This window comes from Zeugodacus cucurbitae, chromosome 2 (assembly GCF_028554725.1).
Source record: "Zeugodacus cucurbitae isolate PBARC_wt_2022May chromosome 2, idZeuCucr1.2, whole genome shotgun sequence".
Taxonomy (NCBI): domain Eukaryota; kingdom Metazoa; phylum Arthropoda; class Insecta; order Diptera; family Tephritidae; genus Zeugodacus; species Zeugodacus cucurbitae.
Window position 1 is genome coordinate 68,986,881 of NC_071667.1, and position 18,960 is coordinate 69,005,840.

At 36.4% G+C, this 18,960-nt stretch overlaps 3 protein-coding genes across 5 annotated transcripts in view; 2 read left to right on the plus strand and 1 right to left on the minus strand.

The window, feature by feature from the left end:
* The first annotated feature begins 337 nt into the window (after positions 1-337).
* On the plus strand, positions 338-5,316 carry LOC105211877 (uncharacterized). Its single transcript, XM_011183546.3, has 7 exons — positions 338-496; positions 556-700; positions 764-945; positions 1,361-2,471; positions 2,543-2,721; positions 2,800-2,993; positions 3,075-5,316. Exons 1-7 carry the CDS (start codon positions 486-488, stop codon positions 3,239-3,241), a joined length of 1,989 nt encoding a protein of 662 aa, XP_011181848.2. The 5' UTR covers positions 338-485; the 3' UTR covers positions 3,242-5,316.
* A 1,995-nt stretch (positions 5,317-7,311) lies between these two features.
* On the minus strand, positions 7,312-14,089 carry LOC105211875 (M-phase inducer phosphatase). The gene is made up of 2 exons (XM_011183545.3): positions 13,345-14,089; positions 7,312-11,057 (listed from the first exon to the last, which is right to left on the minus strand). The coding sequence occupies exons 1-2, from the start codon at positions 13,401-13,403 to the stop codon at positions 9,449-9,451; spliced, it is 1,668 nt and encodes a 555-aa protein (XP_011181847.2). The 5' UTR covers positions 13,404-14,089; the 3' UTR covers positions 7,312-9,448.
* Positions 14,090-14,591: 502 nt separating this feature from the next.
* The window catches only part of LOC128922338 (O-acyltransferase like protein-like), a 177,703-nt gene continuing 173,334 nt past the window's right edge, over positions 14,592-18,960 (plus strand). For all 3 annotated transcript variants that reach the window (XR_008471579.1, XR_008471578.1, XR_008471577.1), the window contains exon 1: positions 14,592-14,918. The gene's annotated coding sequence lies outside the window, so the exon portion shown is untranslated. The remainder of the gene's footprint in view (positions 14,919-18,960) is intronic.

Consider the following 18,960-nt stretch of genomic DNA (forward strand, 5'->3'; position numbering starts at 1 on the left):
TCAAAAACTGAACAGAAAATTTCTAACTTTGGGGAAAAGCGGAAAAGATTTTTAATTAACAAACGATATATAGTAAATCTCACAAGACTTCCTTAAATCGGTAATGAACATGAAAGTTATTCGAAGCGACTTCTTGTCAAAGGTATAATCAAACCATACAGATTGGTTAATAACAAAAATTAAATTTCAGCGAACCTGGTCTCCATACTTGGAATATAAAATTACAGATCTTTTTTGTTAGGTTAGTTATTTTTAAGTGTATGAAAATATATATAGAATTTTTACGAATGAAAAGAAATTAGTATAGTAAAATTTTTTTAATTATATGATTTAATGGAATTCACAACAGAGCTCAAATAAAGTTGCGCAACACTGGCACCATAGCATAATCTATTACAATTCCTCTGTCTCAGTGCAGTTCTTTGTGAAAATTTTTATGGTTTCGACAAATAATTACGGATTTTAGTTATTTTAATTTGTTAAACATGGATTATAAGTAATATTTGTGAATCTAATAAATAATATGCAAATTAATTTACGGAATTGTATTCACAGGGCAAAAATAAACAAAAGAGCACAAATAAACAGCAATAAACCGCAACACCATGCCGACCCTAATAATTTTCAACACCACAATGGAATGCGGCAAGCGCCCGGCCAAAATCCTTTTCGAAACAATCAAAATAAGCCCAATAATAATGTAACTACTAAAAATTTCGACGAAATTAGATATTTATAATATACATATACCATATATTCACAGAAATCTCCAAAACATAATCAAGCAGTCAACAATGCCACTGCACCCACCTTTCAAAGCGGCGAGTGTGTTGCATGCCGTAAGACATCAATATGTGTATGTGAACGATGTGGAGATTTTTACTGCTCACCAGCCTGCCAGAAGAAAGATTGGCCAAGCCATAGATATATATGCTTTCCAATGCCGTAAGTTTTTAATTTCCTTCTTTTTTTTGTACACACCCATCCATTTGTAGTAGATGTTTATTTTATTTGGTCAATACCCTTGTGAAATGTGAATCACATCTTATATACACAAAGCATTAAGGGTATTATGTTACTTCTTAAGAAATGCATGCTAGTTTGCCTTTCTTTTTGAAAGCTCTTTCCTACTACATCTATATTTCCAAAATAGTGCTGATCAAACGTCAACGGTGTTTTTGTTAATAAAAAAAATTAGTGATTTTTTTCAATTTGGTATGGCATTCACATGTAGCTTACAAAGGCTGTTTAAATTTTTGTTGATTTGATTTTTGGTTCATGCGTAATTCGTAAATGTATTGAAACTACAATAATAATTTTTAGTTTATCACTTTCTAACAATCTCCTTTCATTTTAATAGGAAATTAGTGCAGCCAACGTCAACCTTATCAGCGGACGCTATATTTCCGGTTAAGACCCCATTATTAACTGTTAATCAAATAAATCATGCTAATCCGCTCAATAGTATGCAACAACAACAGAATACTAGAAATATGCCACAACAAAATGTTAGCTTGAACGGACATGCAGCAAACTCTGTAATCAATGCACCACAACAACCAACCACTAGTAAAGCCGCACAAATGGTTAATAATGTCGAACCGAAACGCAAAGAACCAACTGCTACTGTACCAACTGTAGACATGCCCAAGAGCAATAGTCATGTAACACTGACCGGCTTTCGTTCACCAAATCGTTGTTATGTGCGTCTGGTCAATCCTGCCGTTGACGATGATTGCATGATGAATGCACGAAAAATTGATATTTATGGTAAAAATGCAAAACCCTTGGGAGCGGTGCCGAAAGTGCATAGTTATGCTATTGCCCCATATAACGGTGTTATGCATCGTGTACAAGTATTGTTAGTACGTAATCCCAACAACATACGTGTGCTCTTCATTGATCGCGGTGTCGCGGCGCAATTAAAGCAACGGGATTTGCGTGAAATTACTGATGAAATAATATTACTGAAACAATATACATGTCTGGTGCAATTGCGCAATGTTTCTAATTATGTGTTGAGTGAAAAACTAATAAAACACTTTGCCACATATGAGGATTTAGATTTCAAAATCAAATACGAACCAAATGAAAACGGTGTCGAACTGTTGCATTGGTCCACGGATAAATCACTAAATAATGAAATTGAGCAATTTTGTAAGGAAACAGGCGCTGAAGCTTGGAACGATAATGTGCGCGCAAAACAGAACGCTGGTACTAAGCAAGCCAATGCTAATACTACTACTACTAAGCAACAAACTCAAAATCAAGTAGACGACAGCCAAACTATGGACGAACCACACGATGAGCAATTCTATGCGCTCGAGCCGGAGCCGTGCTCGTCCACAGTGAATTCACAAGTAAGTGTGCAGCAGCAGCAGCAAAAACAGGCACAAAAGCCACATAATGAAATAAAGGAAGTGCAGAAAAACGAAAGTGTCGTCGAGATAGAACAACCGACTATGGTAGCTGTAAGTTAATGAATTTTCTATTTTTACATTTATTTGTTTTTAATTTGGTATTCCATATAAATTCTCTACAGCCGTTCGAAATTCATTACTTCAAAGTGGGTTGTGCACCTTTCAAGGCTGTTGTGCTTGATGTTTCCTGCTTAGAAATCGGTTATGTTGGCTGTATTGCACAAGATGATTTCGCATCGCTGCAGACCGTACACAAACAGTTGGAGTCCATAAATGTGTCTGCTAAACCATATAAGCCGCAGTAAGTATAAAAAAGGAAAATGCACACCCTGGCTTTAAGGTAAACTACATATATAATTAATGTGCCGTTATTTTTCAGATTGGAGGAATATTGCATTGCAAAATATGAAGATATGTGGTATCGTGCTCAGGTGATTGATATAACTGACGATGCACAGTACACGGTGATGTACATCGATTTTACGAATGAAGCAACTTTGACTAGCGCCGATATACGTCACTTTCCGGCAAGCGCTAACGGGGTGTGCAAAACAAATCTTTGCTTAATTGATGGTAAGACCCGATACTAATACTCCTAATAATATAATTATTATTTTTTTTATTTATTTATTTAATTTAATTCTCATTGTATAGGCTTGCCAACCAATTTTAGTGCTGAGCTCATACATTTCCTCAACGAAGAAATTCAATTGCAAACTGTTATTACCATTGATCGTGTGAAGAATATCGACGAACAAGTTGTGGTTGTTGAATGTAAGAGTCTTTTGGACAAAATACGTAAAAATAATTTACTCACTTAAAAATCCGATAAGCACGCAGTTATCATTGAAACGAAACAAAATCGAACAACATGTTTCTAAAAAAAGTTTTTTTTTTACCATATAACCAATAATCAATATAAATCCCTCTCTATCTCTATACTGCTAATGAATAGCATATTTCCTTTGATATTATATATATATATATATATCCCACTTTTTATAATGCTCGTTTCTTCACGTGACTGCCTGCTAGACATTTTGTTTAAAACTCTATTCGAATTCAAGTATAGCTCACACATCTCCTTTGATGTGTATACTTTGGAGGTTAGTTTAGGTTTGGTTCTAAACCTAAATCCTTTGAAGGTTATCGTTTGAGGAAATTTTTAACAAAAGTTAAATTAAATTAAATTTTAAGCAGATGTAAGCTTTTTTACATCAAAATATTGTATATTATAATCCTAGGGTAAATCCCAATACTGTTCTACTCGACGCGATTACCTTTCAATTTTTTTTTAAATAGATATTCCAAGGCGTGTTGTATCTTCAGCTGTTCACGATTGAATTCTTAGTAATATAAATAAGTCAGCGGTAGCTCAATACCGTTAATCCTTCGCTGAAAGAAAATCAAAAGCATGTTTTAATATTTTTTTAGCATATTGCATGCTAATGATCTACAGCGCATTTTAGTATCGCGTGCCAAAAAGTTTACCAATCACTGAGGTAGAAGAGTTGTTTTCGTGTGAAACATAAATATGTATATGTTTTATTTACCCTTCTACTACTGGGTCTATAACCCATTTTGTATTTTTGCAATTTACTATCCTTACACCCATTATATATATATATAATAGAACTTTAATTATGAAAATCAAAATCCTTTTTCTTCGACGAATTTTCAACTACTGGAAATAATATTTTATCTCACTTCTGGTAATTGCTTGTCATCAATCATCAAGTACCAATGAAATTTATATAGTTGTCTTATAGCCATATTCGCATATTTCGATTATTTATTGCAATGGATTTTAGGCAATAACATAACAACAAAAGTTGTTCAAATCGCTTAATATTTTCTATACAAAATGGACTAAAATGTCGAAATGCTGAAATGAATGAGTCAAGCTTAACAAGTCAACAGTAAGTCATTTGCCACCTCATTGTGGCAATGTAATCCACTCAATCCACTGTAATCCAAAATGTAGTACACGTTTGCTAAAAGTCTTCCGGTTTCAGGACTGCGTCCATGCTATAAAGCTTAGGATTTCCGTTATTTACGACTCCTTTGCTAGCATTTAATATGGAACTGGAGTACAACGAAACTATGACTGGATTCAAGGCCTAGGCCAATATTGCTATAAAACATTCCCCAAATAGTTTTGCGGAATGCTGATGATGTCTAGCTGATCTGATGCTAGTAAGATGTCATGTAAGCTATTGATTCTTCAATCCCAATATTCTACCTTTCCGCTTTCATGACGGAAAAAGGTTTTAGTTTATTTTTCTTCGAGTCCGTGGTTGCACTAGACTAGTCAACGCTAATAGCGTTCGGACAATAATGGTCTTACTTGGCGACCGTTCGATTTTTTAAGTTCGTCTGTCGATTTTCAAGCACTCCTTTGAGTTTCTTAGCTTTTGTTCTATTTTCTGATGGATAAAATAACAATTTATATTGCAACAACAATGAAGTTATTATAATAAACAAAAAAATTGATAGATGTAACGCATATGTATGTATATAAGTCACAAATATTGTGAACTATTTAAAATCTGAATTCCAAATTGTAAAATAAAATCAAAACAATTATAATAATTAATTTGTTTTAAGAGAGAACTTATGTTTTTGTTAAAAAAAAAACAATTCAAACATCGACTGCGGACAGCAAACTAATATTTTGAAATAAAAATATAAAATTGATAACATTGGCAAACGCTCTTAGTTAGAGTAGTTGCCACATGTGACTAGAAATATCAAAATGATGTGACTTTGGAAATAAAATGTCATGCTTTACAGAAAACAATTAAATGATTATGAACAATATCTTATTATATTTTGCTAAATATTTTTATACGCCATTATCCTTGAATGAATAAATATATATTGTATATAAAAAAGATTTTTGTATTTTATTTAAATTTTTTTATCACACAAAAACGGATATCAGTGAAATTCTGTATTCCATTCAATTTTGCTGGTTTGTTGGCATAGACCATAGACTTGACGTAACACCACAGGAAATAGGCGTCAAATCCCACGACCGAGGCGGTCAATTGACTGAGCCATTACGTTCACCAAACTTGGTTTTCAGTAGATCGATTGTAACATTCGCTGTGTGGCTTGTGGCGCCGTCTTATTGAAACCACATATTATCCAAGTACGTATCATCCAAATTGGGCCAAAAATATTCGGTTATCGATTCCCATCCTCAGTCACGTGCCGGTCTTGATCATCACGGAATAAGTACGGCCCAATGACGCCGCCTGCCCATATAAACCGTAATTAATTTCGGAATGCCATGGTGACTCATGGAGTACGTGTGGACGGCAGCTTGACTAATAACGCATATTTTATTTATTGACGAAGCCATTCAGCCAGAAATGAGCCTCTTCGCTGACGATGATTTTTCAATGAAAATCCGGTGGTCAAGCGGCTTCAGTTCTCGCGTCAATTTGATCTTGTAAGAATGTAGGCCAAGATCTTTACGCAAAATTTGCCACAACGACGTCACAGAGATGTCCAACTTTCGTGTGAGAGATTGATTTGGGTCTTCGTCAATTGAAGCGCTGGCGGCAGCAATATTCTCGGTGTTTGTGTTTGTTTCACTAGCACGGAAACATTTTGTACTGTGCCTGTGGATTCATATTTTTCAATAGACCATAAATTGGCCAATGATCGTATATCTAGGACCATACCGACAGGACTTCGGACCTCCCATCGCAGACACAGAGCTCGAGTTGCTTCGCGAAACTAGAGTGACCCTCGCGCAACTTCGTTCTGGATACTGTAGCAGGTTAAACTTCTACTTATCCAGACCGGACCTTGCATATGTCCTGCAAGCAAAGAGTCCCCGCAATTATTCCAGGCTTGTCGGCTCCGACAAGTTTAGGTAACCGTTACAACAACAACAACATGTATGTACATATATTCTTAATTGCAAAAATTTTACCTCCTAGTACCACGATTAAGGTAGCTGTAACGATCCCTTGGCATAAAGTATTAACTTGGTTGCAGATTGAAGAAATGGATTCCAATAATCCATTATCAATCGACTCTCTTTGCGTTCACCATAGGTCAAAACGGTTGATGTCAGTTTAAAGCTTAAGTGACTTGAACAACTACTGTTTATTATTGACCGATTTGCTTCTGTATCATCGTCCGGGAGGCGCCAACCTTTCAAATCGCCATGGTCTCTGGTGAATTGGAAGTGAGCAACGTAGGTTTAAAACTGAAAATCTGCTTTTAAAGAAAGGTTTAAAGTGAATTGAAAACATTTTTTTATATTCCGAAATCTTTTTTTTTATTTATATTAAATTTTCATTTTCATTTCATTTGCATTGAAGCACACAAAAATTGCTTAATATAAGAATTTACACATACATTTAAACATATTTTCTTTAAAACTATGAACACACTAAGGAATTTCGAAAACTAAAGTTTAGAGATTATATAAAATTTAGTACAAAACATGTTATGCATTAAATATTTTCTCTCTCTCGTTTTAATCAAATAATGCGCAGTCATAAAAATATACATACATATGTACATGCAGACGTACAAATGGCATAAGAAAACAAAAACAAATAAGATAAACGAAACTAATAACATTTAAAATATAATCACAGTTTAAAAATTTAAGTCAACGCTAAAACAACTCAAAGGGTGATACAAATGTGCATATGTATGTATGTGGGCAGGCAAGACAGCTGCCTGCTAGAAGTGCATTCAAACAAATGTACAATAAGTTAAAACAAAATAAAATTAAACAAATAAATATGTAGTTAACAAAAATAACAAAAATATTGTTTAAAACTAAAAAAATTTGTTTAAAACTAAAAATTTGTTGTTTGACATTTCCAAAAAAAAAAAAGAAAAAAAGAATTAAAAGACAAACTTATTATATGAAATATGCAAAAGTATTTATTTTAGGCGCACGCACTAAAATTACTTGAAAACTTGACTGTTTAAAGAGACACTTCGAAGGTTATAGGTTACTTGTTACATTTGTTTTTTATTTTGTGTTTTTTTTTTGTTGTGGTTTTGCTACACTACTTAGCGGTAGTTATCAAGCGACACAATCACGCTTATTTCAAGCCCCAAAGTATTTGCATAAATTCTTTTTCACGCCGCTCAAAGTGGAATTTTCAAAGTACACAAGCTTGCTTGCTGATTTTCTACTTTTTGTTTTTGTTTTTTTGTTTTTGTTGTAATTAAAGCCATGTAATTTTGGTTGATAAATTTCTTATATTTTTCCTTTTTTACATATTTTATTTTTGTATTGCATTTTTCATTTTTGTTTTTTTTTTTGTATTTTTTTGTAATTTTTTTTATATGAAAAAGAAAGCTATGCTTTAAAAATAAAAAAGGGGTACTTATAACATAAAATAAGCGTAATTGTTTTTAACTTTACGTTGAATTTGTTTGCATGTGTTTCTTCGACTGCAACGTGCGACACAAGTCATGTGTGTGTGTATGTGTGTGCGCGTACAACAGTGTACATATGAACATACTATATCTGTGTATATTGTTACATTGTTTTAATATTTCTTATTTGTATTTGTATTATATGTATGCGTGCTTTTTTAACATCGAAATGTACATATATCGAAAATAAACATAAAGAAAATCAAATATATAAACAAAAGTATTTGCAAAAATAAATTGTTGTTGCTTCACTTTCACTCTTTCATTTTCATGTTGTTGTGCTTTTGTTGTACACATAACATATTCAAATTATACATAATAATGCACAAATTTCGATTTTTTTTTCATTTTTTGTTTTTGTAAGTGCTTAGCATAGCATTTGCTATATTATTTAACATACATACATACATGCATAAGACTATGAATTATTTACGCATGAATTTCACTAACAAATATATATTGTACTTGTTTTTTGTATTTTACTTTATACTTTTTTTGTAACTAAATAAATTAAGGGTGCAAACAATGTTTTTTTTTTTTTTAATTATAATTTACAATGTGTGAGTTATTATGCGCTTGTGTGTTTGTGTGTGCGCCGCGGCTGTGTTTTGCTGGCGCCTCTTCTTCCACATATCAACTAGGCAAATTAAATTAAGCTAACTAAAGCTATTCATAGCAAATAAATTAAATATTTTAAGCATTTTTTTACAAACGTTGCGTTATGCTTAACTCATACATAAATACATACATACATACACATTATTTACAACATGGAGGCGCCTAACACAGACGCGCGCGCACACACACACACAGCTGTACACTGCACTGCGCTAACTCGTAGACCACCAGTGACTTGGTAGCCTTGAAAGTGTTCTTTTCACAAACACTTAACATATGTATATATATGTACATTTTGTACGCACATACACACACACGGCACGCATACATGTGCTAATACTCGTTGCAGTCTATGCACAAACGAGTTAGCAAATTTTGTTTTTGTTTTTTTGTGTTTTTTTTTGTGGTACATACATACACATAAAAATGTTTCTATAAAATAAAATCCAAATTGGACATAAAACATCGAATAAAAAATTCAACAAAAACAAATTGAATGTAAATTTGATGAATGCTGATGGCTTATGATGGTGAGTGTTGTGGTGAAATTATGAATTTGCTAAATGCATGTGTGTATATGTACATTTATGTGGTTGTGTGTGTGTGTGTGTGTGGTATGAGTGCGAGTGTTTGCCTGTCCCGTAACTCTATTGGGAGTTGGCGTTGGGTTTGTTTTTCGTTTTTCTAGTATTCTAGCGTTAGTTAAAGCTGGGCTTTTGAATTTGTACTGCAATCGTTGATTTGTTCTTCCCCAACCGCACTCCTTGTCAAACTCATTACGCCGGCAGTCTTTGTTAAGTTGCTACCGACTACTGAGCGACGTCCTAATGACCGCATGCGCGCCCACCTGCTGCCCAGCTAATGTATAAAAAAAGTTTTGTAATTTTGTTTTTATACACGCTGAAGCTGCGGCGTTTGGTTTGGTAATTTTACTCATTTGCTGCACTGCTGCTGCTACTGCTGCACTTTTGTTGTCGCCTTCGCTTCACTTACAGCATTAGTCGTGAACGAGATTTCTTTAGACGCCCGGTAGCACCGCCCAAACCGGCATCACCGTTCCACGACTTTGTCTTGGAGCGGAAGTGACGATAGGCGCTGTTGTATGCTGGCTCCAACATGGGCCGATAGGCAGTGGGATCGCACAACTCGGAATGATGTTCGTAGAATTCTTTGTACCCATTGTGTAGCAAGTAGATCTCGGGGTAGTCGAGTGCGGGATAGCAATTGGTGTTGCGCTCACGATCGTTGCTGCGCAGGAAACGCGACATTTTCGGGCCACGCTCAGATGAGAATTCGCAGTGGAATATGATGATATTGCGGCGATGATCATTGCTTGCTTTACGCTGTTCCATTTCAGTCTTTTGTTGTGTGAGGAACTCCTCGAGTATCTGTTCCTGTGTGTACAGGTTTTGTGCGCCGCGTATGTGGCCACCCTCGAATTCGTATGGATAACGACAGTCGATGATGCGATAGTTGGCCACAACATGATTGAAATCGCCACGCAACAGACGTGCCATTGTGTCGCAGGAGATTGATTTCAAGTCACGATGACGTCCATCCATCAGTGGCAGTACATATGGTTTGCTGAAATCACCGATGAGATCTGGTTCGTCCTTGCTCTCGGAGCGTGCGAGCGCCGACATGATTTCGGCATCATTCATCGACATGCTCTTGCGCAATGGTGGTGGATGGCTGAGCTTGGGCTGAGGCGCTGGCAGCATTGACAGTGACATTGTCAAGGAATCATCGAGATTCTCCTTTTCGGCTTCAATGCGGTAACGCTTGATGAGTACCGGTGAGTTGGTCTTCGATGGTGGATCGGGACGTTTGAAGCAATTAATGTTGCTATTGTTACGCTCCGTTGTTAGCAGCTTAACACCATAGGGGCTGGTGGCAATTTCTTGCACTTGTTTGAGCAGCGTCTCTGGCGTTTTGGGTGCTGGCAGCAAATTGTCAGTCATGCTCAGGCAACGGCGTACTGGTGGACGACGCATCTCTGGCGTTTTCAGTTGGTCGAACAATTGTGACTGTTCGACTGAACGGTGGGCAGGTGATAATATATTCTTGATTTGACCGACAAACAACGAGTCTAGATCGCTGGGTACTTTTGGCATGTTATTGGATGGCATCATTGAATTCTCAAGTGATTCCATTTCAAAGAGATCCATGTAATCTTCCTCCATGGACGAAGAACCCATCGAACCAGACGACAAGCTGTGGAAAATACGCAGACTCTTCGGTGGTGTTGGTGTGCTAGCACTGCCATTGCCGGTATTGTTATGTTGTAGCTTCTGTAGGCGTGATGCAAATGACTGGCGCTGTTGACCATTCGATGCTCTTGGTTTTTGTACTATTTGGAAACGGCATGGTGAGCCTTCAGGTGACAGCAAACCCATCTGTTGTGGCATATCGAAATCGGCCGAACGCAAGTTTTCGACTTGATTCAGCTCCGCATGTTCGTCATCGCCATAGATTGACAACTGATGATCGACTGCCATGTCGTTCATCGAGCTGTTCAAGATGTTCAACGACTGGCGTTGACGGCTGGCTCCATTACTGCTAGCAGCGACAGAATTCAAGTTGTGTGGCATCTGACAGCTAAAATGCAAACAGAAGAAGAAATTCTTTATTAAAAATATATTCAACAAAATATTTATGTATGTTAGAAATTAATCAAAATAAACGGAAAAGTAGTGAAAAAAATATAAACGCAACAAATCGGCAGGTATTTACAAGCAAACCACAAAATAGATATGCCTCGCCAGGAGCGGTGTACGGGGATCAGAGTTTTTGGAGCTGTAGCTGAAAAGCCACAGACTAGACGACATTCTTAAGCATAAATAGAAACGTACTCTCACAAAGGACACACGAAATAGAACTGAATCAAATTGGATTCATTGACGCTACGACGACCAAACACCAGCGTGTACGCATGGCGCAGGCGTATACAGGCAGCTGATGGGCAAATTAGGTGTGCGCCTGCGCATGTGTGTGTGTGAGTGCATGTGCCTTGCGATGAGTTCATTCAACCTGGGACAGACCTAGCACAAGCGTAGTTGTAAATGTATTTATTTATGGTATCAAATAGTAGGATGATAGTGAGGAACTCGGCTGCTGTTGCTGGTGTTGACGATAGCGCTAGAGCGCTGGTGTTCGTATTCGTATTGATGGTGGTGTACATGCACAGGAAAATGCGACCCACAAGCGATCAAAATATATTTATTGTATGTTCATGCTTACAAAGTGAGGGTTGCTCAAAGCAACAACAATAAACCAAGTAGCGCATGTTACACAGCAACGCTGCTGGGGTACTGTACCCTCACCGTACTAGACGTGCGCACATCAGTCCCGTAGCTCGAGTCAACATTCGGTTGATATCGATCGACAAAGTGGAGGAAGGCACACATACAGCCATAAACAAAAATACATTTTCGATGCATTTGTATGCACATATATGTATTTGTTGGTGTGTTCCGAATGGAATTCAATTCACAACAAGGAAGAATTAGAGGTCGACAGCGACCGAACAACAATTGGACTCTTATGAATTGCAAGCAGACGCAGATGTTACAGCAGTGCCGGCTGGCTGGTCGCTGACTTGGCCATTGACACAACAGTCAAGAAATTGAGGAAAAAAGAAATATATGCACTGTATTACTAGTTGAGTGTTTGACTTACAACGCGAAGTAAAAAACTGACCCGCAAGAACGCGGAAATAAGGAAGTAACCAACTAAGCGTACACGTCAAACATAGTAACACAATTACGTCAGGCGGTGGTCGTATGCGTGCACCGAAATGCAAGTAATTCCCTAAGAATTTCAAACAAGTTGTGTAGGAAAACTATAAAGTCACGCTGCGTGCACGACATAAATGAAGGGACAGGAAGAAAATAAACTTCACTTCCATTCCCCCACGTGTTTATTATGTATTTAAGAGCTAAAAAAGTAAATATATGAAGAAAATACACAAACAGCGGAAATATTATTATTAGGCCAGGTCGTTAACTCAATGAGGAAGTAGTGAATGCAAGAAAAATTTGCTAGTAAGGCGCAGCCAAGCGGAAAGTAGTTGCACAAGGTATGGATGGCAAACAAAGGCAGAAAACCGCAAGACACCAACGTACCGCAAAGCGCACGGCAAGGCAAGTGAAGGCGAAAACACCTACCCGGGCGCAAGGCATAAAGGCCGCGGTCATGCCCCAAATCACGGTGCTACATAAGCTCCCGTTTAAGACGGAAGTGACGTACGCGACGGTGTGATTTGTACGTGCCAGCTTAAAGCCAACAAAAGCGAAAGAAGTATTAAAAGAAATACTACGAGTCTTGCATATGAAAAGCAACAGTTGAAAGAAAAAATGCGATAAAAAGAACTCTCACTTTTCTTTAACATATTAATGGGGAGAATGACCGTATAAAAAACTGATTGGCCGGCAAAACGCCACAGCGCAATCACGAATGTTGCGCACGGAAAATGTAAACACGTTGTAACAACAAGAAGAAAAAAACTAGAAAATGTTGGAACCGTTGAAATGGAGTTCAAGTTCAGCATTGTGTCTGCTTGCTTGTGTTGTTTGTTAGCGAGTTGGAGCTTGCGCCGCCAAGTGAGAGTGAGTGGAGCGCTAGAGCACAGCACAGAAAACAGTGGCATTGCATATTTTTATTTTGGGGGAAGTGAAGAATGCACTTTCTTCCTTTCTACTTAATAATTGCACTGCTTGATTTCAAAATCAAATTTTCGTGTATTTCAATTTATATCCGTATCCGGGCTCAGGGCATACTTTGCTATTTTTGTGTGTTGAAATTATTTGAACTACACGCACTCTGACACCCTACAAGCATATTCACAGGATTGTGATTTTTTTATGCACTTCGTTGTGATATTTACCTTGCAAATTCCATGGCCATTTCTCCGTTGGTTTCTTCGGCAATTGTGTCCCACATCATTTTGAAGTGTGTTTATTTGTTTATTGTACTTAATTACAGGAGTTTACAATTTTGCGACAATATAATGTCGGGCGTTAATTTTTATGTATCGTTGATACTGTGGTGGTCGCGAAAATTGTTGTTGCACAATTTTCCGTATCTGGCAGCAGCTTTGTTTAAACTTCTTCAAGTATTACTGCTTTTCCGTTTTTGCACTTTTTATAAATTTTGCTGCATTTTTGGTTTGTGTGTGTGTGTGTTGTTTTCACTTGTTTTACTATGTCGTTTTGCTATTTATTGCAGTCTCTTTTCCGGGCAACGGCTTTGTACTCTTTGCACTATTTTTTTTATACACAATTTGTTGAATTTTATAAATTTTTCTTGTGGAAAAATGTCCGTCACTTTATATTAATATAATTTATAGAGTTCTTTAAGTACTTATTGTTAATCCACATATACTTTGTAACATTTTTTGTTTAGCATGTAATCCAATATTGCTTCTAGTCCCGAATCGTCGTCGTATTTGTTTATAGTTGATATGTTTCAAATAAACTTGCATTGGATATTGAATAAATAATATATTTAAACACCGCAAAAATCAAGCTAAACCAATTTAATTTTTCAGTGAACAGGCGAAGCGCACTATGCGATATTGTAACACAGTACACTATGCACTAAGCAAAAACTCGAACTGATTCACTCGCCGTCAAACCACTGGCTTTTATACACGATTTTACGCGCGCTCTATTTTACATGAAACACTCAAAACCGCAGCGCGCCACAAAGGAGAAAATGCAGCGCTGCTACCACTGCAACAACAATGCCATGTGATTTGCACGAAGAATAGAGTGAGAAAACAAAGAACTACCCCGTAACAAGAACAACTTTGAGGGCGATCAACTCAAAGGCAATGAGCGCGAAAAGAGAGCGACGCTCAATCGCTCACACTGTGCAGTTGAACGAGTGCAACAGCAACGTCAAATTAACAGAGCGAAGCACCACCGAAAAGGTGCGAACAAGTGGAAATGGCAAACGACTCGGAGGAAAGTGAAGAAAATTGCGCGAAAGGCGCAAAAGGATGCTTTGATTTCTTGTGGAAGCATATGGCGCCAAGACAGACAGATATCTTCTTGCGGCTGACGTTCCCTTTATGCGCTTGGATGAATGCACTTTTTTTAACTCACCCAATTCAATATTCTTCTCGCTCTAGCTGCTCGCAGCGAATATGCAGTTTTCTTTAAGATGCCCCTTGTGCCATGAGTGGGCCTGGTCAGCTGATCGGGCGATTCGGTTGTCTATCCGAGCAGCGAATGTAGTGCAACAAGGATGCACAATTTTTTCACTGTGAAAAGTATTTAACACAAAGAACACACGAAAATCACGAAAAATAGTAATAATTAACTCAAAAGAACGCAGAACAAGTGTAATAACAATATCGGTTTAATCTTTTTGTGCGAAAGTGAAATAGAATGTGAATTCCAGATTTTGGATACTGAAATGTATAAAGCCCAAGCCAAACAGCCAACGTGTTGCCAGGTAAGACTTAATTTCGCTTTCGGCGATGCATGGGTTTTTTTCAGCAATTCCAGGGATTTGCCCAAATGGCTGCCTAATTATTAATTTGTTGTTGCCAACCACTTCGGCATAATTTTGGCACTTCTACGGTCGTCGCGTTAGCGCTTGCACATACATTCTTATATATATATATATATATATATATATATATATATATATATATGTGTGTGTGTGTGTGTGTGTGCCGAATCTTGCCGGTATTGTTCTACAGCTGTTCGCTGCGCCGGCAACAACAAAACATTTGCATTGTTGTTGTTTACAATGTTAATTAGTTAATTGTCGTTTTTGCTTAACACATTTTCGTAGACGTCAATTTCTCTCCTTCCACACAATCCTTGCAAGTCATCAGCTGAGCTGTGATTTCTCATTTTTTTCTTCTCGTTTGCATTAAGAATTCTGCTAGCGCTGCTCAACTCAGCTGTGATCTCTTTCTTGCCAGTCCTTTCTGTTTACATATTCTACCTTTTTGCTCACGACATTGATAACAACAAAATTGAGTAAATGCCAGCAGCAGCGGCCGAAGACGAAGTCAACGTTAGCGATCGCAACAACAGCAATATTGACGGACGTCACTGCCGCTGCAATCAGTTGTTGATCATATGGGCTACTAATGTTTGGCCAGGCGTCAAAGGCAATAATAACAACAATGTGCGCGCTCTCGCAACGAAATGACCAACAAATATAAACAAACAACAACAGCACTAAAGAAAATCACGATTCTACCGTTTTGGAGGGTTACCAAATCGTATAATTCGGAAATACCGCAAATTTAAACGCAACTAAAATATTTTTCGAAATATTGGTATTAATTGAAACCTTCGATTTTAAATTCTTCTAAATATTATCTCAATATAAATGAAAAATATATTTGTTTGGATAAGCTCTTTCATGCCGCAAGCTATTGCGAAAAGTGAAAAATGTGAGATTGCCAATGTTTGAAAGCGTGTTGGAACGATTAGCAAAATTAATTTGACGAGCTTTTTCATTTCAATAATACATATAGGAATTTAACAGTACATTCAGATTTTTGATGACAGTTAGATTCATCTTTTTCTTATAATACTGGTTTTTAACCAGTAAAAACAGGCCTCTGAATCATGTGGTTTTGGGCGAATGCAAGGAGACTGTCTTCATGTTTACTATACATTTCTCCGAATATCTTTTTTTCTATCTAAATCTTTATATTTATTTAGCTTTATGTTTATATTTATAAAATAGACCATGGAAATCTCTGTAGGTTATGTAAAGTATTTTATATAACGCTCAAATAATTGGGAATATTGTCAGACATCAAGTTTCTAGTATATTAAAGCATGTTCAGATACTTAATCTTGAAAGCTATACTACAGAACTACAAACTACGCTGTTTTTTTCGAATTTTCCGGAAAATTTATATGACGAATATAATGAATTGTAAAATGTACTTCATTTTCGTGCTCAGGCGGTCAAAATATACAGGTGTACTTTATTTCAGCAGATTCTGAAACGGATAAAGTTCTTGGCAGTACCGGCTTAAAATTAAATATTGATCAAATCGACTAAATTGTATTGGTATTATGAATTTTTATAAAACCACCCAACTTTCGTTAATATTCAGTCAAATAGCACAAATAGAGGAAACCATCATATAACTTCAAACATCTATCGGCATGGAAGCTCTATATCCTTTGACCTGTATAGTGGATGTATAATGAAAATTTATTATAACGCTGCTGATCTTCTCGAAAGCGAGATCTTGAAGTTCTACACTTTTTGGGGCTTTTTGAAAATAATTTTGAAAAAATAATTATGGGACATGGCAACCGCAAATACTTCTTCTTAAGATTTGTTATTGCCTTTTAATTATACATATTCTGTTGGTTTGCTTTCCGCAGAAGGCAAGCGCAACCAATAAACCAGCACAATATTTTCTCTTTCCACTTTTGTTCGTTTTCTTTTGTCCACAGGAGCGCTGCGCCTTTGCGTGGCACGTACGTACATTCACATGTATGTGTGTCGGTGGGGAATTGGTCCCATAAAAATGCTATATATTCCAGAGATTGACTCTGAGCGCAACCGAAATTGCATGCAAGAGAGTCCATATACAATTTGTATATGTATCTTGCTTAGCTTTTATTGTTGTTGTTGATAAAAAGTACGTTACAAACGTTGCGCTACAATCTACCGTTGTTGTCGTTGTTGTTTTGAGCCATTCAGCTGATTTGTGATTTGTTCAACGAGATACTTTTGTGTCTATGGTTGTGTGGTTGAGGATAACTCGATATCTTTATGCCTTCATGTCCACAAGAATTTGATTCTCTTTCGTCTTTGTTTTCCCCAGTCTTCTCGGCTTGTCTTTGCTGGCTTGTAGATTTAGGTGGGGTCAGTTGTAAATTCTGCTGCACTTGGCACTTGCAGCGCCTACATATGTACAAAGATATGTTGTACCTGCCTGGCTGTGTGTATGTGTATCCAAAATGTGGATGCAGCAACAGTCAACAGGTACTCTGACAATATCAGCGCAGCTCAGTCGACGTTTGTACGTATGTATGATAACAGAAATAGCTCCAACTACAACATTGGGTATACGAGTACGAAACAAGGATGTTAATAATGACAAAAAACAACAAAAATCAACGCGTTGAAAATCACTTTATTGCTGGCCGCCAACAACGTTGGCTTTGTGTGCAAGTGTATGTATGTATGTATGTATGTTAGTTTGTATGTACGGTTATGTGCAGTGGTTCGGTGTGAATTTATGAATCTTTGGAATGTTTTCATACAGCCGAAGGATTTAATTCGTAGAATTGAATATGTGAGATATATAATATACATATACACATATGATATTACATATAGATATATTTCTACATATGCAAGTTATCAGTGATTAGCGCAAATAACATGTTACATGTGCATATATGTATGTATTCATAAATGATAATTGATATCCGTCCATATGTATGTAACAGTTAGTTTAAGTCGCTCGAATGCTGTGACTTGATTACCACTGACCTTCCGCAGAAATGTGTCAAAAACAAATTCAAGGGCATTGAGACACAGATATATACATACATACATATGTATATATCTACGTTTCTAAAGATGCATATGCACATAATCATATGGACTTTCATAATTTAAATATGATCATAGTGGGAGATGTTCTGAAATATGAATTCCTTACTATTTGTGGCATTCCTTGGGCTACATACACACATGTACATGTAAATACATACATACATATGTATGGATGCATTTTTTAGATAATGAGAAAAATCTAACCATTCATTCATATAAAAATAGCAACTAACTTAAAAAATTAAAAATTTTAAATTTTTATGAAAATCTGAATGCATTTATAAAAATGATTCAATTTTATTGAACTAATCAAAAAAAAAAAAATTAATAAATAACTATTAGAAAAATAGAACTATAAATTGTGCAATGTAGACCTTTTCATTCAAAAATATGATTCCTTTCCATTATTTAAGTGAGCATTAAAAAAATTAGAAATAATAAGAATTTTTGTATTAAAATTTCAAAAATTTTGCAGGACAGATATACGACGTAACTTTCTTCGTATTGAGAATCACGTATTTTGTTCCTTCACTACACAGTGAACAGGGCACAGTGAACTTCATTTTGTAAAAGATTCCAAAGTAGGTTCAACAATCCATTACTAAATTTCAGAATGGGATATTTTTGCAATGGTTCTACTTAACATTCGGTTGTCAAACAATTTTTGAAATGGCAGACACATTAACGGTATTCCATGAATTAGTTAAAAACCAGTTTAGTTTGCAGAGCTTTGTCTACTGTTTTTCTTCGTTGAAGTTTATTTTCATAACTAAGCCTTATGACATTTTGGTCCATGGGTTGTATAACAGCAGTACAGTTCGGTGGAAGACACATTACCAATATTTGACCATCAACACTCTTTAACTCTCCTTCTTTGGGGTGGCAAGAAGCATTATCAATTACTAAAATAGCCTTTCGGTAAGATTTTCGCCACACACTCCTC

What these genes read in the sequence shown, in the direction of transcription:
- LOC105211877 (XM_011183546.3), top strand. An exon ending in AAAATAAGCCCAATAATAAT is followed by an intron (nt 701 to 763) that starts GTAACTACTAAA and finishes ATATATTCACAG; the next exon opens with AAATCTCCAAAACATAATCA. An exon ending in AACAACCGACTATGGTAGCT is followed by an intron (nt 2,472 to 2,542) that starts GTAAGTTAATGA and finishes AATTCTCTACAG; the next exon opens with CCGTTCGAAATTCATTACTT.
- LOC105211875 (XM_011183545.3), bottom strand. Translation starts at nt 13,403, where the DNA reads ATGATGTGGGACACAATTGCCGAAGAAACCAACGGAGAAATGGCCATG. An exon ending in ATGGCCATGGAATTTGCAAG is followed by an intron (nt 11,058 to 13,344) that starts GTAAATATCACA and finishes TTTGCATTTTAG; the next exon opens with CTGTCAGATGCCACACAACT.